Source organism: Panicum virgatum, chromosome 9N, assembly GCF_016808335.1.
Source record: "Panicum virgatum strain AP13 chromosome 9N, P.virgatum_v5, whole genome shotgun sequence".
NCBI classification, from domain to species: domain Eukaryota; kingdom Viridiplantae; phylum Streptophyta; class Magnoliopsida; order Poales; family Poaceae; genus Panicum; species Panicum virgatum.
The window spans coordinates 26,728,712-26,752,492 of record NC_053153.1 but is presented as its reverse complement, the minus strand read 5'-3'; the positions used below and the strand labels follow the sequence as shown (position 1 = coordinate 26,752,492).

The window sequence follows — 23,781 nt, the reverse complement described above, 5'->3', positions numbered from 1 at the left end:
TCCCGAACGTTCCCTGCCCGGTGGGCCGCGCACCCGGCCGGGCCCTCGAGTCGGTGACGCACCCCGTGAGGCGGGCCTCCGAATCCCAAACCCCCGCTGCAAGAAAGAAGCTATAAAGGAACGGTAATCCCCCTCGCCCTCGGCTCCTCCGCATCTCGCACCCTCGCCGCTGCTGCTGCAATTAACGCCACCGCCGGCCAACAACCCGAAACCTACCTCCGCCGTGGTCGCCGCAACCGCCGCCAACATGGCGAGCCAAGGGGAGCCGTCGGCCTCCGCTTCGGATCCGTAAGATTTCGCCGCCTCCCTCCCCTCCTTCACCGGCCGATCCGATCTGGTGGCCTTCCCTAGGGTTTGGGGTTCTGGGCCCCGATCTGGCTGGCTCCGTTGCGATTCTGAGGTGGGGGATTTGTTTGGTGATGGTTTTCCGGTGGTGGCGTGTGCAGGAAGGGGAAGAAAGACTACTCTACGGCGATTCTTGAGAGAAAGAAGTCGCCGAACCGCCTGGTCGTTGATGAGGCCACCAACGACGACAACTCCGTCGTCGCTCTCCACCCGGATACCATGGAGAGGCTGCAGCTCTTCCGCGGTGATACCGTGCTCCTTAAGGTGGAATGCGCTCTAATCTGAGCTTGTTTACTGCTTTGTGATGTTGAGCTGATTCCGGGACCGATCTGTGCATGATTCGAGCTGCAGATCTGTTGTTTGGGGGGGGGGGGAGGGGGGGGGACTCTACCTGTTATCACTGGGGAGCTCGTGAAAACCTTGATTGTATCTGTTTTGTTTCTGAATTCTGGTTATGCTTAGAGAGTAGGTATCTGTTGGCTATAGATTATGCAGGTAGATTGTAAAATTTATCCAAATTTGCATTCGTACTACATTGATTCAGTTGAAGTTCATAGCAATTTACACCTTTTTTTTGCTTCAGTGATATATTTTACCACGTGGTTTCTTATTTCAAATATGTTCTCTTCATACATCTGTTCTAGATTTAAATGCACCCAGATTTTTTGGATGAATATGTATCTCATTTTGTTATACCAAGATTTACTATTGGTGTTCATGATTTTCGGGTTGGATGCTAGCATGGCAGTTGGATGTAATGGGAACACTACTTTTATATGTATGTTGTATTGAAAAACTTGGCATGTAGTGGCATATCTTTTCTGCAAGTTTATTTCTCTATGTTCAGCAGCTTGTTGATGTGTTATGGTAGATGACAGTCTGTTATTGAATCGCTGTTAGTCCATGGTTCAAGGTCTCAATTTATGTTTTGCATTATAGGGTAAGAAGAGGAAAGACACTATATGCATTGTCCTTGCGGATGAAACCTGTGAGGAACCAAAGGTTCGGATGAACAAGGTTGTCCGCCAGAACCTGAGGGTGAGGCTTGGTGATGTGGTTTCCGTCCATCAGTGCCAGGATGTGAAATATGGGAAGCGTGTACACATTCTTCCAATTGATGATACAGTTGAAGGCATTACAGGGAACCTGTTTGATGTCTTCTTGAAACGTGAGTTCCCGATCCTGTGAACATTGTTCTTACTTGATCAAGTTTATTTTGCACTGTTGCTTACGCTTGACTACGCAATACTTAATTTACTTGAAACTTAACTGAAGTGGCTTTCTTATCTTCCCTGTTGTCAAGCATTTCTTGAATTCTGAACTAGGAAATGTCTGACATTTAGGCTACTTATAGTTATAATATGCTTGTATCTTGTTTCTGCCATGACATGCTAAACTTGATTGCTGCTTTCTCATTTTCTAACAATTGCCCCCTCGAAACTATGCAGCATACTTCCTAGAAGCGTACCGTCCTGTGAGGAAAGGAGACCTTTTCCTTGTCAGGGGTGGAATGAGAAGTGTGGAGTTCAAAGTAATAGAGACTGATCCTGCTGAGTATTGCATCGTTGCCCCAGATACTGAAATATTTTGTGATGGGGAGCCTATTAAGAGGGAGGATGAGGAACGCCTTGACGAAGTTGGCTATGATGATGTCGGAGGAGTCAGAAAGCAAATGGCCCAAATCAGGGAGCTTGTTGAGCTTCCTCTGCGCCATCCTCAGCTTTTCAAATCTATTGGTGTGAAGCCACCAAAGGGCATATTGCTGTATGGACCACCTGGTTCTGGGAAGACTCTTATTGCCCGTGCGGTTGCAAATGAGACTGGAGCCTTTTTCTTTCTTATCAATGGCCCAGAGATTATGTCAAAGCTAGCAGGTGAGAGTGAGAGCAATCTCAGGAAGGCATTTGAAGAAGCAGAAAAAAATGCTCCATCTATTATTTTCATTGATGAAATTGATTCCATTGCTCCCAAGAGAGAGAAAACCAATGGAGAAGTGGAGCGTCGTATTGTTTCACAGCTGCTGACTCTTATGGACGGACTCAAAGCTCGTTCCCATGTTATTGTTATGGGTGCTACAAACAGACCGAACAGCATTGATCCTGCTCTTCGAAGATTTGGAAGGTTTGACCGGGAAATTGACATCGGTGTTCCTGATGAAGTTGGAAGGCTTGAGGTCCTCCGCATCCACACGAAGAACATGAAACTTGCTGAGGATGTAAGTGACTATTCATAATCCATGGCATCTGATATTGGTTATGATAATCTCTTATCTTCTAGCATCGCTTTACGATAATTTTCTGTAATTTCCAGGTTAATTTGGAACTCATTGCCAAGGATACCCATGGATATGTTGGTGCTGATCTTGCTGCTCTTTGCACTGAGGCTGCTCTTCAGTGCATTCGTGAGAAGATGGACATCATAGATCTTGAGGATGAGACTATAGATGCTGAGATACTGAACTCGATGGCTGTTACAAATGACCATTTCAAGACTGCACTTGGAACTAGTAACCCATCTGCTCTCCGTGAAACTGTGAGTTCCCTGTCATTAATTGTCACTTTGAGATGCTCTTGTCCTGTGGTGCTTACTTCCCTTCTGGATTTAGGTTGTTGAAGTTCCTAATGTCTCTTGGGAGGATATCGGTGGGCTGGAAAACGTCAAGAGGGAGCTCCAGGAGGTACTTATACTCTAATTGACCTTGTAATTTGCCTTCGCTATTATTCTGTTCCAGACAATTTGCTAATGCTACTCAAAATTCATGCAGACTGTACAATATCCTGTTGAGCACCCAGAGAAGTTTGAGAAGTTTGGCATGTCTCCATCCAAAGGAGTTCTGTTCTATGGCCCTCCTGGTTGTGGTAAGACCTTGTTGGCAAAGGCAATTGCCAATGAGTGCCAGGCCAACTTCATCAGTGTCAAGGGTCCTGAATTGCTTACCATGTGGTTTGGTGAGAGTGAAGCCAACGTCCGTGAAATTTTCGACAAGGCTCGCCAATCTGCTCCCTGTGTCCTCTTCTTTGATGAACTTGACTCGATTGCTACTCAGGTCCATACACATCCTACCATAGCTCTTTTGTTTGGTGACATGTTTTCTATGCCTTACAGATCTTAACTCCATGTTGCAGAGAGGTAGCAGTGTTGGTGATGCTGGAGGTGCAGCTGATAGAGTACTCAATCAGCTATTGACAGAGATGGACGGCATGAATGCTAAGAAAACCGTTTTCATTATTGGGGCTACAAACAGGCCTGATATCATTGATCCAGCTTTGCTTAGGCCAGGGCGTCTTGACCAGCTGATCTACATTCCACTGCCTGATGAGCAGTCTAGGCTACAGATCTTCAAGGCCTGTCTAAGGAAGTCCCCTGTGGCGAAGGAAGTGGACTTGAATGCTCTTGCTAAGTACACCCAAGGGTTCAGTGGTGCAGACATCACTGAAATTTGCCAGCGTGCAGTCAAATATGCCATCAGAGAGAACATTGAGAAGGTAACTTTCTCAAACCATTTGAATTAGTGCCGAGTGCAAACATTTTTTCATGCTCTGAATAATCTAAGTTATTTCATAAAACACATCTGATTATGAACTGATCAGACATCTTAGCAAGATATAGTTGCCATTGAAAGTACACTGTAGCTCTGTGAATGATCATCTGTCTTTTGATTCATGTCTCCTACCGAAGCCTTGAAATAATAAATTTTGGACTGACAGTGTACTTGTAGGATGGCAAGTATTGTTTGTTTATCACATTCATTTTTTTTCTTCTAGTTAGGCTTGGTTTTACCATTCTATTTTCATGAGTAAATCACTGGTGACTTATTATCTGCACAAATACAATTTTCAGGACATTGAGAGGGAAAGGCGGAGAAAGGACAACCCCGAGGCAATGGAGGAGGATGAAGTGGATGACATTGCTGAAATCAAGGCAGCTCACTTTGAGGAGTCTATGAAGTATGCGCGCCGCAGTGTCAGCGACGCAGATATCCGCAAGTACCAGGCGTTTGCCCAGACGTTGCAGCAGTCCCGTGGATTCGGCAGTGAGTTCCGCTTCTCGGAGCAGTCAACGACAGCAGCCACCACAGCTGCAGCTGATCCTTTTGCATCCACTGGTGCAGCCGATGATGACGATCTATACAGCTAGGTTTCTTGTTGGGTTGTTGCTGGTTGGTTCTGGATTGTGTTCAATATCAGTCGCTTCAGTCATCTGTTTAAAACTAATCATACATTAGACACGAGATGCCCTGCAATGATATTTATGTTCCGTACATTTGGATGTAGCCGACTCTCGGCTTGTTTTAATTTTTCATGATATACTATTGGCCAGTGTCTCTTGGTAGATGACAATTTCTCGTTGAATGTCTTAGTTGGGTTCTGCAGTTATGAATGTCATGAATGCCTGTCTTTTTTTTTTCTGCAAGGAGATATATTTTGGCCAAGGTGATGGAACGTCGCGTCAGTCTAGGATTTTAGGCCATTCTAATGAAAATTTCTTTCACGTTTATTACTCTTAAAATTCTCTATACCATCCATCAATTGCAATTGTTGGAGAGAAATTTGATATCTGACATTGAAATCACACCAAATGTTTTTAACCCTTAATTATAATTTGCAAGGCTTTCAGAATACAACTTATTGCATACAAATTCTTTTAATTCTTTTTCGTTTTAAGTTTGCGCCCAGGACCATTGGCAGCCAGCGGAGATAAGGTTCTTTGTGCAGAGCACGATTCATGCCTACCCCTCTTCTCCTTTCTCCAAGAATCCTCCTGCTTTTCTTCTCCAACATAGCAGTTGACACAGCGAATTTGGAGATGCATGCCGGCCACTTTTTAGTAACTCTAAATCGGCAGCAATGAGCTCCTCCCTCTCCCTTGAATCGGCAGCCACCAAATCCAAGCAGACCACAGTAACCTGTCTCCCCTACTCCCTTACATGTTCTTCCTCACCTAATCGATGTCCGCAGCAGCACCAGCACCCCAAGATGAGGTGGAGCTCATGGCTACCCGCCTGGAGGGGCGCGTTCACCGACGCGCGTGAGCGCAAGCTGCCGCACGAGTGTCTCGTCGTCGGACTCATGCGCGCGCGAAGCCCGTCGGCTTTTTCTGGAGACTGCAAGTCCAGGCTGTCCTTTTACTTTGAACGAGTCATGACCGTTGATTCCGGAACGAGCATAGGAGATGAAGTGAAAGTAAGATGTGCCTTGCTGAAGCAAAGTAAGTGAAACCGGCTCGTTCTTATCTAGGGGTGGGGATTCGGTTAGTCCGAAAATTTCGGATTGAATTTTTCGGATATTTAAAAATTCAGTTTTTTTAAACTCAAACCTGAATTTAGTCTGAAAAAATTGATACCCGACAAATCTTGGTTCAGATATTTCCAGGATACCCAGAAATACGATGGATCTGATCGAGTGTTTACTAAGAACGAACGAGCTGAGCTGCGGCGAGGCAATGATTTTGGCGAGCTCAAAACCGGAAGACGAGCATCGCAAGGGCGTGCATGCGTGCATCAAACCGTCTAGCGGGGATGGATCACGCGGGGAAGAGCCAGAGGATTGGCCGCTCCCAGGTCACGCTTGCTCCTGCAGGATTTCCAGCACCACCGCTAAACATGGAGCACGCGCATCAGCCCACAGTAGTCACAGGCGGTAGCCTGGAGGTAGCTGCTGCTGGGTGACGGAGAGATCAGAGATTAGAAAGAGAGAGGACAGGTGAGAGATTCTTTTACCTTTTGATGAGAGGTGGACGGAGAGGATTAGAGAAGTTCACGTGGCGGAAGATAAAGTGTTGGGCTAGTGGGTTTGGTGGGTTGTGCAGAGCAGCGTCTTTTTTATTTTTGCATTTTTCAAAAAAAAATTTTACAGAATTATATTTTTGGTTTTAGGTTTTATAGTTCTATACCTCTACCGCCCGACAGGTGGGCGGTAGGGACCTATATGTAAATAAAAAAAATTTTGCGCAGAGGTCCGTGGAGGGAGCCTGCCGCCCCCCTGCCGGGCGGCAGGCCCCCTGACGCCCCACCAGTTGGCGGCAGGGGGGCGGCAGGCTCCCACCACTAATATAAAACTCCGCCTCTTCCCCCTGCGCCCTCATTTTCTGCCCACGAGATCCAGAGAGGGGAGAAGGAGGGTGAGTGAGGTAATTCCACCGGCGAAGCCCTGCCGGATTTTGGATCCGAACCGCAGGTAACCAATATTTCTCAACTTTGTCATTCCAGATATTTTTTATATTCAATTTTATGATTAGTATTTTTTATTATTGTAAGCACTTAGGGTTCGGATTAGTGGTTATAATTGAAGACATAGTATATTTGTAGATATTAGATTAATTAAAATTAAGTCTTTGCATGGCCAGATATGTCGAGCAAAGTGGCATTTCAAGTTCATTACAGTGACTTCTATAGAATTACTCATGATTCCTATGGAGTAAATCTATCAGCATTAGAAAGAAGACAATGCAGTCTAGACAAACCCCTAAAGAGGAGTTTTGAGTCCATACGGAAATGTCTTCATAAGATGTTCAATGTGAATTCAAAGACCCATTTGCTTACGGTTCATACCTTGATTTCCTGGGAAGCTAATGGGGATTTCTGGGAGTTGACGCATATAAGTAGTACGGAAGAATGGCAATATTACATGCACGCAGCTCTTGAAAGTGGGTGGCCTCTCGCAATGGTAATTCAGATTTACCAGAAGACCGGTGATTTAGGTGAAGGGTCAACACACACAACATCTGACTGCAATGAAGAGATGGAAGAGGATAAAGAAGAAGAGAACGTGCAAGCTCCAGAACCAGAACCAGAACCACAAAGTTTAGCAGATGAAGGCGAGCGGATACCTGGAATTGTGGAGGACATGGAGAAAGAAGACCAGGATGCACAAATAATAGAGCAATGTGGGGACTCATCGGACGATGAGGACGATGAGCGCTTCCCAGTGCTAGGTGAATGGCGTAAAGAGGGTTTTGGTAATCCAGTGGTACAAGATATTAGATGTCCGGAGTTTGAATACAGAGTGAATGAGGTCATACAAGGGGCAAAGTATCGTACCATTGAGGATGTGAAGGATGCTGTGAAGCTCTGGGCTGTATCTCTGAGAAAGGAATTCAGAGTACTGAAGTCTAGCAGCAAAGAATACGAGGTGAGGTGTGTAGATAGAGACTGTACATGGCGAGTGCATGCATACAAGGGAAAGCTCAAGACACACTGGGAATATTCAATTGTTACACCACATACTTGTAGATTGACAGGTGTAGTGGGACATCATCGTAATATCACATCAACTTTCGTGGCTAAGAAGATGTATGGGGTGATTCTTGACAAAATGAATTATGAGCCTGCATTGATAATTAGGGACATTGAACAGAATTTCCAGTATGTGATCAGCTATGCAAAAGCTTGGCGGGCTAAACAAAAAGTATTTGAGATGAGGTTTGGCACTTATGAAGCATCATATGACAACCTACCTCGTATGCTTGAAGCAATTGTGCAAAGAAATCCTGGAAGTGCTTTTGATACATACAGTGTACCGAGCTTGTCAGGGGGGCCAAGCATTCTGCTGCGAGCTTTCTTCTGCATTGGAGCATGTGTGAGGGCATTCATTTACTGCCTTCCTGTTCTGTGTATTGACGGCACTTTCCTGACAGGGAAATATAAGGGAACAATATTGACGGCAATCGGAATTGATTGTAACAAGCAGATAGTTCCCATCGGCTTTGCCTTTGTTGAGAATGAGAACACAGAAAGCTGGTACTGGTTTCTTGAACGTCTGAAGATTCACGTTGTTGCTGGAAGGCCTAATGTTTGCCTTATCAGTGATAGGCATGCAGGTCTACTTGCAGCTATAAGGCAACTCCAAGAAGGTAGTCAATTTTCACCTCCTATATGGCCAGATGTTGTCAATAGGTGGTGTGTGAGGCATATGGCTGCTAACTTTTATGAGCGGTTCAAGAATAAGGATATGATGAATTTGTTCAAGCGATTGTGCACTCAGAATCAGCAGAGGAAGTTTGATGCTTTGTGGGGTATAATTGATGACATGAGTGCTGAATTGCTTAAGAGCCAGGCCTCATCATCCAGCAGGAGACGTTCTACAGATTCATTAGTTGGACATGCTAAGCCATTTTCACAGTGGATTGATGGTGCACCTAAAGAGAAGTGGTCACTTCTGTATGACACAGATGGGAGACGTTATGGGATCGAGACGACCAACCATGCTGAATGTTACAATATGGTAATGCGTCGTGTTCGTGGATTTCCTCTTGTTGGCATTGATGAGTTCATCATGTATGGATGCATAAGGTATTTTCGGGAGCGATACGCATCAGCCGCTCCCTTACTTAATGATCCAGGAGTGCATTTTTGCAGAAGGGTCAATGAGTACATGGAGAAAAAAATTGAAAAGGCTAGATTTCACTCAGTCATATCAATGGGCACAAAGGAGCAAAGATTTGAGGTATCATGCAGGGACAGGACCGGACAGGGTGTCCGCAGACAAAGGGTAATTCAAGAAGTTTTGATAACCATTGACGGGAGGGTGTTCTGCCGATGTCAGAAGCCAAAGATGCATCACTTACCATGCTCCCATGTCATCGCGGCTTGTTCTGTATCTGGGTTAGATGCTGCGTCATATGTTTCTCAATATTTCACAAAAGAAGCCGCAGCACAGACTTGGTGTCATGAGATATATGGCATCGGTATTCTAGGCCCATTCACTAAAAAAAATCCCCATCCAATTCTCATCCCTGATGCAGCTACGAAGCGGGGCATAGGCCGACGGCAGACACGTCGTATCCGGAACGGAATGGACGAGGCCGAGGCTGGAAAGAAGAAAAAACATTGCAACTTGTGTGGAGCGGACGGTCACACTTACAAGAAGTGCCCACAACTTTCAGTACCCAATGCTGCTGCCGAGGCTGGACCTTCCGAGAATCCGACGGATGGATCGGCTCCACCTACAAGAATTCGCCGCATCTAGTTGTGCATTTATTTGTGTGTACGAAATTAAGTATATTGTGTATGTACTATGCCTAAATGTCTTGTTTAACTAGTTGGCAGTGCGTATTTCTATAGAATTTGGTTGTAATGAACGTAATCTTTAATGTAATATCTTATGTGGTATCTTGTTTAACGTTATATTTATATTTCGTTCATTGTATCAAATTGGTTAGCCCCAAATGCTTGGACACATGGTTTGTCGCCACCTATAGCACAAGCCACCACATAATGTGACACATAGAAGATAGCTAAATGAGTACACATCCATGATACTGAAGAATCCAAATTATTTCAGTACAATTTGCTTCACAATCTAGACCGATGAACAATATATGTTACACATTATTTCATGAAATCATCTAGGTAGTCACGCACAGGGGGAGGAACATCATCTCTTGGAGGGCATGGTTTGGGGGGTATGAAGTCATCTAAGTCGTGATCCCAGTTAACAGAACTTGGTGCTGGAGGTGGTGCAGTTTGACTTGACGAACCTCTTGACTTTCCCTTTCTCTCTTTTATGGTTCTACTTTCATGTACAGGGGGAGGAACATCAGGTGTTCGAGGCCATGATTTGGGGGGCATGAAGTCATCCATATCGTCATCCCAATTAACACAACTAGGTGCTCGAGGTGGTGCAGCACGACTTGACGAACCTCCGGTCACGTGTTCTTGCGGAGGCCGAGAACTATGACCCGAAGATCTTTTCCACCTCCTTTGTCTAGTTTGCGGCATAACTCCACCGAAGATACATACCAATTTTTTGAAATTTGGTATCGATTTGTTAATCAACTCCGTGTCCTCGGGGTAATCCTAGCATATAATTACACAATAATTTTACTATTTCGTAAATATGGATTACAAATAACGGACATGATTAGAACTGAATAAGAGTTACCTCAATGTGCATCTCATACACCTCTGGCCGCATCCATATCTTACAAGTAGTTTGCAAGAATCCAATAACATGTTGATGATTCGCTAGTTCACATACCCTCATGTATATCTTCCTACGTTCTAGCAGGTATTCCTTTAAATCTTGCATTGTAATACCTCGAAACAATGTCAAATATTTAAATTCAACTAATTTGGACAACACCATCTCTATCGTACCATCCGCTAATGGATCCAACTTCTTACTGATTACAAGACGTGACATGATCTCAAGAAATATACTGGATTTTTCTTCGGTCCATGAAAATCCAACAGAATTGGAGGCAGACATTGCCTTATGCTGCAATAACAGTAAGGTACTGTCATTCTAAGTTTACTATTCTATATTTCACTATCCAAAAACTAAATCTATTCTAATTCATGATTATTTTAGAAATAAGTCTATAATAGTTGAGAAATATTGGTTACCTGCGGTTCGGATCCAAAATCCGGCAGGGCTTCGCCGGTGGAATTACCTCACTCACCCTCCTTCTCCCCTCTCTGGATCTCGTGGGCAGAAAATGAGGACGCAAGGGGAAGAGGCAGAGTTTTATATTAGTGGTGGGAGCCTGCCGCCCCCCTGCCGGGCGGCAGGCCCCCTGCCGCCAACTGGTGGGGCGTCAGGGGGCCTGCCGCCCAACAGGGGGGCGGCAGGCTCCCTCCACGGACCTCTGCGCAAATTTTTTTTATTTATATATAGGTCCCTACTGCCCCCCTGCCGGGCGGTAGGGGTATAGAACTGTAAAACCTAAAACCAAAAATATATTTCTGTAAATTTTTTTTTGAAAAATGCAAAAATAAAAAAGACGCGTGCAGAGCAAACCAGTAGTGGGCTGGTTGGGCTGCAATTGCATATACTTTGGGAGTGCAAAAAAGTCATTTTCACCTTCCTAAACTTTGAGACAAATCCATATTTTCTCTCTAAACAACAAAATCGTTCATTTGGACTCCTCTTACTCACGATACCGGACATATCATCTCCCTAGATGATTTCCCGAGTTGTTTTTCTTCTTTTCTTTTATATTTATTTTAGTTGAATTTTTGAAAAATCATAGTAAATTATATAAAAATCATAAAAAAGAAAATTCAATTTTGTTGGACTCCACATGAGAAGATCTACGCAGTGAACATGTTATATACTATACTTTATTATAAAGTTTTTTTATTGTAGCTTTACATATATATTTTTCAATAATTAATTCATAGCTATAGTTTTGTTGTCCAATTACTGTGAAATTTTTATGGTGGGATAACCATTATATTCTTGAGTTGTAATAAAAATTTCATAATCATTGGATCAATCATGTCTGAGTTGTAGATTTGTCTATGTAAACCTTTGAAAAATTATTGTAAATAACAAACAAATCATAAAATGGAAAACCCATATTTTTTATTCCACATGAATATGCCTATTCAGTGAATATATGATATGGTGTACTTTAGTATAAAGTTTTTGATGTAGATTTAAATATATATACTTTTTCATAATTAATCCATAGCCAAAGTTTTCATGGTCGAATTATGATGGCATTTTTATTGTAGGATCAAAATTACATGATTGAACTACTATAAAAATTGCATGCTCATTGGATCATGCATGCCTTAGTTATAGATTTATCTAGGTTTATCTATATATTTATCTAGGTTTACATAAACATATCTATAACTCAGCCATACATGATTAAGTAAGCATGAAACTTTTACTACATCTCAAGCATGTAATTATTTGCCATAAAAATTTCACAATAATTGGACCACGAAACCTCTAGCTATGAATTAATTATTGAAAAGTATATATATCTAAAATTACAGCAAAAATTTTGTAATAAAGTATAATATATAATATACCCACTGCATGGATCTTCTCATGTGGAGTCCGAAAAATTGGATTTTTCTTTTATTATTTTTATATGATTTACTATAATTTTTTAAAGATTCAGTCAAAATAAATATAACAGAAAAGAAGGAAAACCACTCAGGGAAACCATCCACGGGAGGTGATATGTCTGGTATTGTAAGTACGAGGAGTTCAAACGGACAGATTTATTGTTTCGGGAGAAAATATGAATTCGTCCCAAAGTCGAAGGAGTTGAAAAGAACTTTTTCCTTTGGGAGTTAGCCAAGCCTTCTATAATTTCAGATTTTTTGGTAATTTGGGAATCAGATATTAAAATCTAAATTACCCGAAGTAATTTCAAATACTTGCACTTGGTACCCGAGATAGTTTTGGGTTTTCAAATTTTGGATTTTTCAAGTTTAGGCTTGAATATTTCGGGTTCAGGATTCAAGTCAGATTTTTGTGCCTACCCTTAGTTCTTGAGGTGGTCTTGTCCTTGCATGGTTCTCGGAGAGGAGTTTGTCTCAGGAGATGATGAGCGTAAGACCAGTCTCAACCCATAGTGTCTATAGATAATGTCTATACCGCCACATAAGCAAGACACTATGTTTAGAAACTACATCCCTCAATACATAGTTTCTTCATATGGATCAAAAAATAATACTTACTCAATTATTCTCTCTCCTATCAAACAATCATATTTGTTGTTTACTTTTCATGAGGATACTGCTCTCTTCCAATGCAAATTTGGTAGTGTCTAATGTATAGGTTTTTTATAGAAACTGGGTCATCCATGAGATCTAGTTTCTTCATCTCTTCACTCTCTCTCATTTAATATAGTGACACGTAAGCTAAACATCCTACTCCCTCTATCCTGAAATATAAGGCATTCCAACATTCTTAGAGAGTCAAAGTTTTTCAAATTTGACTAAATTTTTTAAAGAGAATCATAAAAATTTATGGTACCAAATAGATATATTATAAAAATATATTTAATGAAAAATCTAATGGTACATATTTGATATTGTAAATGTTATTACTTTATTATATAAATTTAGTCAAACTTAAAAAACTTTGACTCTCCAAGAATATTAGAATGCCTTATATTTCAGGAAGGAGGTAGTAGGTAGCAGTGTAATCAATGCTATGGAAATCATCCTAGGTGGAGGATTGGGGATAACCTAAGACCTGATGCCTGAGGCCTGATTGTGCTATCACGTTACCATGCTGGGGCGCGTGCCCCCCGAGTGCATGGTCCTTCACTAAGGGAGGTGCACACAGAGTAAATGTCCGATGTTAGCCATATTTTTTCCAGTGGGTGCATTTGCACCCTCAACAGGCTTGCTCTGTAAATGCACAATAAAATATATAGAAAACTCAATGAGGTTGCTCTGCTGGAAAATTTTGGGATCCAGATTCATAGTAGAACTTCAAATAAAGTTAATCTTGGCTTATACGGTTTTGTTTTGTTTAATTTATTATGCTCTGTAACTACATGGTAAAATCTGAAAAATTCACAGTAGACTCTTTACATACTTCTAAATGTTCTGAGAAAACACTTGCCTCAATCACTCTATACAAATTAATTTTGTTTCTAGAAGAATAGTTTTGCATTAGTTCTTATAACTAATATGCGGCATAAATAATTTAAACATTTTACAATGAACCTTTTGTCTTATTTTGTGCTCGGCATAAAACTTTCACCTCCAGAGCATGTGACTAACTTCAGTTTGTAATTACCACATGTTTACCTTAAGTAAAGTTGAAAATAAAATTTTTGCATACTAGTAAAAAACTAAAAATAGAAAGCACCACACTTGATTGGTGAAGTAATGTTGGTGTAAAACTCAATAAAAAGCTGTGTACGATGTTGTTAATAGGTTATTTCATGAAAATGATTCTTGTCATCTCTAGCTCATGCATGTACATTTTTATGTAGAATCTTCGCTAGTAGATGGAACTTACGAGCTGATCTTTGAGAACAAGAGTGAATCGTTTTGAATCTAACTTCTTTGAGAACAAGAGTGAGTCGTTTTGAATCTAACTAAAGACGTTGAAGATCCGGCCCAAGGCCCGGAAGAGCCCAAAGTTAGCTCAGCCTAAGAAGGCAAGCCAGGGAGCATAATTCTTATTTTCAAAACTATGCAATGTTTACTTCTGTCTACTTATGCATTTAAGTTTATATAATTTTATTAAAACTTTAGTTGCATGATTCTAGTACCTATGTTTGAATACTAGTATGTGTAGGTCGCTAGAGTGATTGTCTGTCACTCGCGAGACTAGAAGTTGCTTGTTTATATTATATATATTAGAATCATAAAGTCGACAGGCAGGGGTTGGTTATGATATTTATGTTGTCGAAGTGTGTGCTAGTGGAGGTCAAGTTTTTGAACATACTAACCACGTGCTGAGAATGTGGTAATCGATAAGCCTAGTACTTAATTGAATCGGGGTGTGGACTTTTCTCCCATGTTCTTAGACATTGTTCCCATGTTGCTACAAGGTGGGTGCAGAGCGGCCACATCGTCGTTCCGGAGACCGTTGGGGCTTTGTACTCAAGGTGGGTGGGCCCTGTTCCACGAAACGGGAACCGACGGAAACCATTGCACGTGTGACTCATTGGAGTAACCGTGGATGTGTTTAGGTTTGCCTTTCAAGGTTAAAAATTTAATTTCAATCATCCACTTTTCATAGTTATTGAAACTTCTGACCCTTTTATCACATCGAGTAAGAAGAGAACAAGGATGATGGTTACTACATTGATGTTATATGATTAAGTAAACTTTCCACCATGTGTGATGTTGGATAGTTGCTTACCTAGAATGTTGACCAACAGAACTTGATGATAAAATTTTAAAGTAAGGACTCATTCTTATATATTTTTTGGCAAACAAACTCCTCAGCCAAAATTCTTGCATGCTTTGGAGTCGGCTAAGTATATAACAAATGTCGGGTAAGCCTTACTGAGTATTAGTATACTCAATCTTACTTGTGACTTTGTTTTCAAGATAATGTTTTTAGCATATGATTGCTAGCTTGACTTAGCTGTGTACCCTTCCGTCTGGTTGGTCAGTTGACTGGGATGCGTCCCTAGCTAATAAGGATCGTGGTGAATGATGTTGTGTATGAGCTTTATCATGAAATCTTGTATTGTCGCTAGAATTATCATTTTATTTCTGTTGCACCTTGTTTTATGATTTCGAACTTGGTTTGTAATAATAATTTAATGTTGGACTCTGTGTTATAAAAGATGTGAATGTTGTCATTTTTGGGCTCACTTTCGTGTGGTGGTATGTATACTTTTTTCGATCTTAAAATCAGTGGTTGCATCAGGATGTTACCCAATAAACTGTCAAATTATTCCATTCCAAGTGAGTTGTAAACCGAATTGCCTTAACGGTGATGGTTAGTATATTAAAGCCGGGTTAATTTAAGTGGTTTTACCACAATTATATGGAGCTAACTAGTACGATCACTTTCTTGATTGGTGTGATCGTGCTTTCACATTACCACGCTGGGCCGGTGCCCCGGGGTGCATGATCGGCGCTGGGAGGGGGTGCACACGTGGCAAATGCCGAATCTTTAGAAGATCTAATTTGTGGGTGGGGCCCAATCCTTCGGCGAAGGGCCTCCGCTTTGCTCCGTCCAAAGTCGGCTTTTATACGTGTACAACTAAATTTGGATCACAACTCAACACAGGCGACATCTTTGTCACTCTCTTTTGCATATGTATAGATAGATCAGCTATAACCTTAGCTTATAAGTGTTATGTTATAATGCCAAATATAGGTGTTTTAGTGAATGCACTATATGTTGTTTTACGTATGATAAATGTCACAAGACAAATGCAATGACCTACTATTAGTTCACAGAAATAGCTCTGATACTTAGGAAGGGTAAAAACTTCTGCTCTTTGCAACTAGGAAAAACCAAAGGTACAGCACAAGTCTGTAATATTTTGGTGTATCATACATGACAAGTCAATGAACATTCCCTTAATACATAGGGATCCAAAGCATGTTATATACATAGGGATCCATGTGCCGAACAATTAAGTATTTTCCTCATAGCCTCCGCATCCTTCTCTCTATTGTAGCCACCAGCTTGCACATGCTTCTTCGTACCACAGAAATAATTAATTAAAACCAGGAGTTCCATAACACCGACCTACGGGTCGTGGTGCAGCAAGACCACGCCAGAATTTCTAGTGGTTAGCTAATATTTTTTCCTTTTTTACCGTGAGTGCATTTACACCCCCATGGGCCATGCCCCATAGACGGATACAGTTATTAGGGGTAAAATGATCCATTCATTTAGGCTGTAAACTGAAAATAAAAAAGAAAAACAAAAGGAGAGAAATCGAGAAAAGAAGAAGAAATTCTCCAAATAGAAAGAATTCGAATGCGAGGGTTAAAAGATGTGACGCGTGGAATTCAGATGTTGAAATATCGATTGTTGAACATAACATTTTAAAAGATATTACTCGACAAAGCATTGCATCCATCCCGTGAAGGTGTACCGGGATGGCATCCCCGCTCCTCTTCTGGGCCACCTCCGACTTCCTCGGGAGGATCTACGATGAAATCTTCATCTAGATCCTGTCATCCGCTCGATCATGGCTTCCTCCATCCTCGACTTCACCTCAGGTATTGCTTTCTCCAACAAGGTACTCCAACATCTTGGCTCTCCAGTGATCTCCCCCTTTCCTGATGATGCCCACAGCTTTTGGCTTATTTCCTCCTTTGCCCGTTGTAAAATTAAGATTGATGAGACCAATGTTGGTCTCATACTTCAGTCAATTTTGGGAGGTGTGGCATCTGAATTTGCTGTAGTTGAAATCCAAGACTGGAATTTACGGTTTTTTCTTGGGATGTTGGCCTTATGGTCTATAAGCTTGGTACTGTTTCAAATTCCTTTTTCAAAATCTCTTTCAATCTTTGGAATGAATGTGGAATGAATCTTGCCAACACTTTTATTTCCACATCACTTGGTACCTATCACCCTTGGACCCAAGTTCGTTCCAAGAAAGTTAATCGCTCCTATGTGGAAGTTGCTCATTCTTCACCACCTCTCACTGGTGCAAATAAAATCCCTTTACATTCTCATGATCATGTGGCCAAAAACCAAACTCCCACTCTGGTTCGCAAATCGGTTTTTAGCAGACTCAGTTCAGTGGATCTTTGCAGAAATCTCACTTCTACAGATTCATTCATGCCCGCGAAGAACACGGGGAAAGATTTAGATTTGAATTTGAACTTGGGCCATGGCCATAAATCTAGCCCTAAAGTTCCTCCCAAGATTTCCGCCCATATTTTTTCTGTGGGTCGGGTTCATTGCACACGATGTTTATCCAACAAACACTCAAGGTCCAGCTGCTGGAATCGGGTAAGATGTACTTCATGCTTCAGGTTGGGCCACATCTCAAGCACCTGCCGATTCATGCCACGATTCCCGGGATTGACCACATCTTCCCCTTTGCCACTGTTTGGTAAGGTTCCCGAAAATGAAGCGTCGCTTGGATGGTTTGGTCGGCAGGTGCCACTGACCGGTGGGCCACACTTCAATAGTGCACCCTTCTTCTCCTCCTTCGGCTCGCTGGCTTGTGCTCTCCTTGGAAGGTCTCTTGTCACTCCCCCAATTTCAGTTCTCTGGCAGCTTCCATCGGTGGTGCCACCGCCACCCTCCACCCAAGATCGCACCTCCCTACATTTTCCTGTTCATCCTTCTCAGCGCCGATCATCACCCACCTCATAGTCTTCACCACCACCCCTCCTTTCCTCCAAGACAACCCCAGCTACAGTTCTCGCCACTCCACCCACATCGGGTGCTTCGCCACCTTGATCCGCTGCAATGGAGTATCGGTTCGTTGATCCCACGCCTTTTTTGCCGCATGGTTGTGCAAGAGTACAAATTGATGGTCGCAAAGTGATGTCTCGGGCTGTTCTAGGAGCACCAAGAAGGCACAACAGCGACCTGGCAATCGTCAGCATTGATCCTCTCCCAGATCAGCAAGTATCCTTCCAATCAATCCGTGAAGTCATTGACGATTTCCTACATAATCATAGACAAGTGGGGTTTAGATCAATCCAGCCATGCCCACTAGGCCAAGCTTTTGTCAGATTGAACTACTATCACGATAGAGATTTCCTAATCCAGAATAGTCCACATGCATATGGAAATTATCATCTGACCTTCAGAGCACACAATAGAGGTTGGAATCATAGGTCTACGGTGATGAACTATGATGTCTGGTTGATGCTTCTAGGGTTCAATATTGACTATTGGGAGCATAATGATATAGAAAAAGCAGTCTCTGAGTTTGGAAAATTACTAATATGGGAGGACCCTAGCCACCTAGCAAGAGTTATTGTCAAAGTCAGAGTTGTGGATCTTACAGAAATTCCCTGGTTTCTTGTTTGCTCTGAGGGGGAAAATTTTGAAGGTGACTCATGGACTACACAGTGTGAGATTCTCCAGGTGGAGATGCTGGGTGGTGGCCCTCCTGTTGAGGATGACCCACCTAATGGACCTGATGATTTCCAGCCAAATCTGTTTGAATTTTTTGGTTTTGGCCAGCCTGGTAATGGCCCAAATGAAGCACCACCAGGCCCAGTTGCAGCCCATGGCAATGATTATGCTAATCCTGCTAATGTTAATGAGGTTGCTAATGCTAATGAGGTTAATGAGAACATGAAGGCAGAGGGCTGGGGTCTATGGCCAGATGCTGATGCTAATGCTGGGGGTCCACAGGCAGGTGAACCATTCCTAGAGTTGAATGATCGCATTCCCAATCAGGGACCTCAGATTGATCTTAATGCTGCTCTTGATGAGGATCTGGGTGGAATCGAGGAGCTAATTCAGATTGCAGATGAAATGGATGCACAACCTTTCCATGGCCCACAACCTAAAGATATCATTGATGCAGGCCTGGATTCAGATAACCAAATCCCAAACCAGTAGATTCCCATCCCTGTACCTGTGGTAGAAATTTTTATCCCTGCAGAACAAATTAACCCTGATGAATTCCATCTTGAGAATGAGCATGAGGAAAATAATCAGCTGCAAGATGAACATTTGCACATTGGTTTTGTTGAATTGTTTGAGCCACCAGTAGATCCAGTTTTTGCTTCAAATCAAGCCATCAATCCTGAAGCAATGAGGCTCTGGGCCAATTTCTTTTCATCTGCTCCCTCAGGAAAATCTGTGCAAGTTCCAGCATTGTGGTCTGAATTCATAACAGCCCTTCTTGCAAACCCTCTCACCTTTGCCTGGGCTAAAGATTTCCTGCCATCACAAGCTTGGTCTTTCTTCAGCCATCCTAAGTCAGGTCTGACTTTTTCTCTGCCGGAGAAATTCCCCAAGCTTCCTGTGCCCACCTGCTTGAAAGAACTACCTTTACCTGAGGTACCTACTGATCTGGAAGACACTCATATGTCTCATCATGGCACCCCTCCTAAGACCCCACCTGTAGATCTGAAAGGTAAAGGCATCCTGGATGAAACTTCTAATTCTCCTAGCACACCATTGGAAGCTATAAAGCATAGGGTCTCTCCCTCTACTGGCCCCTGGAGCAAGGCTTTTTTGGAGAAGGCAGGTGCTTCCAAGCACAGTGAGCTCCTTGAAAATCCTAACATGAGAAGGAGTCAGCGAATCCAAAACCTTAAGAAAGGTTTTAAGGAACCCCAGTGTTCATCTAAAGGGTGTCTTGGGTGCACGACAATACCCCCCAATTTGACCCCTTCTATCATAAAAAAATTAGGCTCCAGCTTCTGCAAAATTGATGACAATCATCTATCTGTGACAGCCCTGAACAAAAAGAAGAAGATTATCACAGCTCCTGGAAAGAGAAAAGTGACAGTCCCTGTCAATGGTGATAAGAAAGAAAGGAAGGAAAAGGTGGTGCAAGATCAAGTGCCTTCCACTAGTCGAAAGAATGCAGACAAGACTAAAGACAATCCTGATGATAAGATAGACAAGAAAGAGAAGAAGAAGCCAAGGAGGTGATTTCCTTTTCATTCCCATTTTGCATAGTCTTTTGTTGGCATATGGCCATGTGAACAAGTTGTCTAAAACTCTAGTCTATTTCTATCCCCCTTCTCAATTTCCAGAAGTTTATCTCTGTGAACCTGTCAGACTCCTTGCTGTGGATGTAATCATTATTACCTTATCAGGTCACTCTGCATCATATGTTTCCATTTTTCTGTTGGGTCATTATCTAGCTTATAATGACCTACATTATCTCCAGAATTCTGTCTTTTATGGCTAGTACGAATCCATCTAGAACTTGGAAGATTTTATGCTGTAATGTGAGAGGTATTAATTCTGATAAGAAATGGGACTCTATCAGAGACAAGATCAAAGAATCTAACTGTGATATCATCTGTTTGCAAGAAACGAAGAGAGAAAATTTCGACCAGTATTTTCTTAAAAAATTATGTCCACCATCTTTTGATGCATTTGAATTTTTGCCCTCAATTGGTGCCTCTGGGGGAGTTATTACTATTTGGAAATCACATATGTTTCAAGGGAGTCTTGCTTTTAGCAATGAATTTGGTATTTCAGTGGAATTTACATCAAACCAAAATGGGGTAGATTGGATTCTTACAAATATTTATGGTCCATGCACTGCTTCTGGTAAACAGCAATTTGTGAGCTGGTTGAAACACATTCAGATGCCTGACAATTTCCCGTGGCTCCTCGTGGGCGACTTCAATCTCATGTGACGTCCTGAGAATAGGAACTGACCGGGTTGAGATATCAATGAGATGCTTCTTTTTAATGAAGCCCTTAGTGCTCTAGGTGTAATAGAGTTACCTCTCCAAGGGAAAAAATTCACTTGGTCAAATAAGCAGCTCCCACCTCTTTTAGAAAGATTGGATTGTTTTTTTTATCTCTGTGGAATGGACAACTTTTTTTCCTGAAACACTTGTTTCCACTCTCACCATGGAAACATCAGATCATGTTCCCTGCCTCATAACAGCCAGCACCAACATTCCGAAAGGGAAAGTCTTCAGATTTGAAAATTATCTTATGGAGCATGAGCATTTTTTTAATGTGGTTCAACATGCATGGTCACTCCCTCTACCCCAACTAGATATGGCAAAACTGATAACAGCAAAATTCAAGAATGTCAGAAGAGTTATCAGAGCTTGGCAATCTCATCTCTCTAGCCTTAAAGCAAACATTGCAAATGTTAAGCTGATCATTACATTTATGGGACTTTTAGAGGAACTCAGAGATCTGACGCTTGAGGAATGGAATTTCAGGAAAATTTTGGATGAGAAGCTTATCTCTCTGTTGCAACAACAAAGGATCTATTGGAAGCAAAGAGGAAAAATAAAATGGGTCACTCAAGGTGATGCTGGAACAAAATTCTTCCATGCAAATGCAACTATCAAGCATAGAAGAAACATGATCAGTAGTCTGCTTGACCAAGATGAATACCCCCGTACTGCTCATCCTGCCAAAGCTGACATTTTTTGGGAAGCTTTTAAAGACATACTAGGGCAGTCTGAATTTCATTCTCTAACTATGAATTTATCCACCCTGCTTCAAGCATCATCTCAACTGGGATGTCTGGAAGAACTATTCACTCATGAAGAAATTGATTTGGTCATCCAAAATTTACCATCAGACAAATCTCCAGGTACTGATGGTTTTGTTGACGCAAAAATCAACACACTGGAATCCGAGGGCAAGTGTTCGCCAAACACGGAAAAGTCAACCAAGCATGCCAGTCAATTTGACCTGAAATTGACAAGGAAGAAAACAGAATCAAATTCGAGAGCGTATCGGCTGGGATTCCGAATGTCTCTCAGATAAGCGTATCGGCAAGCTCTGCCGATACAGAAAGCGACAAAAGGATATTAAATGCAAGCGCGTAGTAAAGGAGCGCGTCGGCAGGATTAGCCGATGCACTAAACGATGAAACCGGCTTTGGGCAGCCGATTTCACGTGTATAACAAGATCTAAGCTGCGAATGTACAACTTAGATGATGTAAGCTAGAAACAAATCTAAACTGGCTCTTGAGATAACAAACGTATTACTGCAAAACCTAAAGCCGATCTAGTATGTTTCTAGCGGATAGATCTGATAATGGCCAAAAAGCATAGGAAAACATACAAATCTAGCCGATATCGATAAATTGTGAATAAATTCAGACGAGACAACAGCGATGCGCCCGGAAGTCAAAGCCTAGATAAACTCGATAACTTTTGAATAGATTTGAACGAAGCCACAGTAATGCGCCCGGTAGCTAAAGCTCAAATATACTCGGTAAAACAAAAACTCACCAGCAAACCAAGTCGCTCGAATGTGAGGCGTCCTTGATCAACTTGAAAGAATTCGTCGAAAAAAAGAAAAAAAGGCGAAGTCGCCGAAAAGTGCAAAGTAATTGTAAAGTTTGTTGTATTGGATGTGTATCAAATTTTTCCGGTTCCTTACAACTCATATTTATAGCCTAGTGCTACCGAATCCTAGCCGATTACGGCAAACATTCCTTGACTCTAAAGAAAAGACTTACTAAAAATAAACTACTTTAAATATGACAACTGAATCATCAAGATTTTCGTAGAGTCTGGATCCCCTTCTCCTTTCTTGACTTCATCAGCAACTCTCTATCGGCCGAGCACCAGAATGGATAAATCAGCACCTTCGAAGCATATTTTTTTGGCCCATCGGACAAGCTCCATCGGCCGATTCCAATACTGTGCGTCTTTTGGTTTCTTCCAAATCAGCCATCTTCCCTTTACTGAAATCACCTTTCTTGACACGTATCAAAAAATAGTGTCAACACATGACCCCAATTTTGGAGTAATTTATTTGCTCCGAAATTATTTCGATTCATGATTGCTCTCTGGTACTATTACTCCAACCAGCTTCCAAAGCAACTCCTCGAATCCTGTGCACACGGCATGCTCAGCACAGCCAGGTAAAACTCTTCTTTGCCCCTGGCTCCTCTGCCTTCCGTCCGCACAAGCCCAACGTGCCGATTCACTTTCCGTCTTTTCACCTACCCAGACAGATCCATAAAAATCACCCTCTGGCTCTACATCGGCAACAAGCCTCCATTAGCTACAACACCTCTCCCTTTCTCTTTCCAGCAGCTCCAAAAAACCCTAGGTTTTCCTGTAGCAATGGCGGGCACCAAGCATCCTGACGAGGGTCCTTCCAATGCCCCTCCGGCGATCCGCCGCTGCCTGGCATAAGTTACCTCTCTCTACCTTCGATCCCTACATTCTCGTTTAGTTCTAATCTTCAATCTCTGCACAGTGACGACGCTTCCGCTTCCTCAGGCTCTTCTGGTTCGGAGGGGGCCCCTTTCCCTGGCGTTCCCGAGAGCACCGTGGAGTTCATCCGCCAGCTTCTTCGCGAGAAAGACGAAGCTCGGCAGAACTACTCCTAGGAGACCATCAGGTCTCAGTGCCTCACCGCCGAACTGGAGGCGGCACAAGCCGACCGGGCCATTGTCCGGGCCCAACTCACCGCCGCCGACTCCAGGGTTGCCTGTAGGTTATTTTATTTTCCGCATTGTTCCTTTCTTTTTAAATTCTTCCTCTGACACCTTCATTTCGTCAGTCCTGGAATCGCAAATCCAGACCCTCCACGCCGTAGCAGCCACCGCCACCGAGTCGGTGAACGCGCGCGGCGACACCGTCGCCGCCCGTCTGCAGGACATCCCCA

General features: G+C 42.5%; 1 protein-coding gene across 1 annotated transcript; it reads left to right on the top strand.

The window, feature by feature from the left end:
• Nucleotides 1–116: 116 nt before the first annotated feature.
• On the top strand, nucleotides 117–4,717 carry LOC120687597 (cell division cycle protein 48 homolog). Its single transcript, XM_039969611.1, has 9 exons — nucleotides 117–288; nucleotides 447–609; nucleotides 1,285–1,513; nucleotides 1,794–2,560; nucleotides 2,656–2,877; nucleotides 2,951–3,022; nucleotides 3,110–3,391; nucleotides 3,471–3,830; nucleotides 4,186–4,717. Exons 1-9 carry the CDS (start codon nucleotides 248–250, stop codon nucleotides 4,480–4,482), a joined length of 2,433 nt encoding a protein of 810 aa, XP_039825545.1. The 5' UTR covers nucleotides 117–247; the 3' UTR covers nucleotides 4,483–4,717.
• The last annotated feature ends 19,064 nt before the right edge of the window (nucleotides 4,718–23,781 follow it).

What these genes read in the sequence shown, in the direction of transcription:
- LOC120687597 (XM_039969611.1), top strand. Translation starts at nt 248, where the DNA reads ATGGCGAGCCAAGGGGAGCCGTCGGCCTCCGCTTCGGATCC. An exon ending in GTTTGATGTCTTCTTGAAAC is followed by an intron (nt 1,514 to 1,793) that starts GTGAGTTCCCGA and finishes GAAACTATGCAG; the next exon opens with CATACTTCCTAGAAGCGTAC. An exon ending in ACATGAAACTTGCTGAGGAT is followed by an intron (nt 2,561 to 2,655) that starts GTAAGTGACTAT and finishes TGTAATTTCCAG; the next exon opens with GTTAATTTGGAACTCATTGC.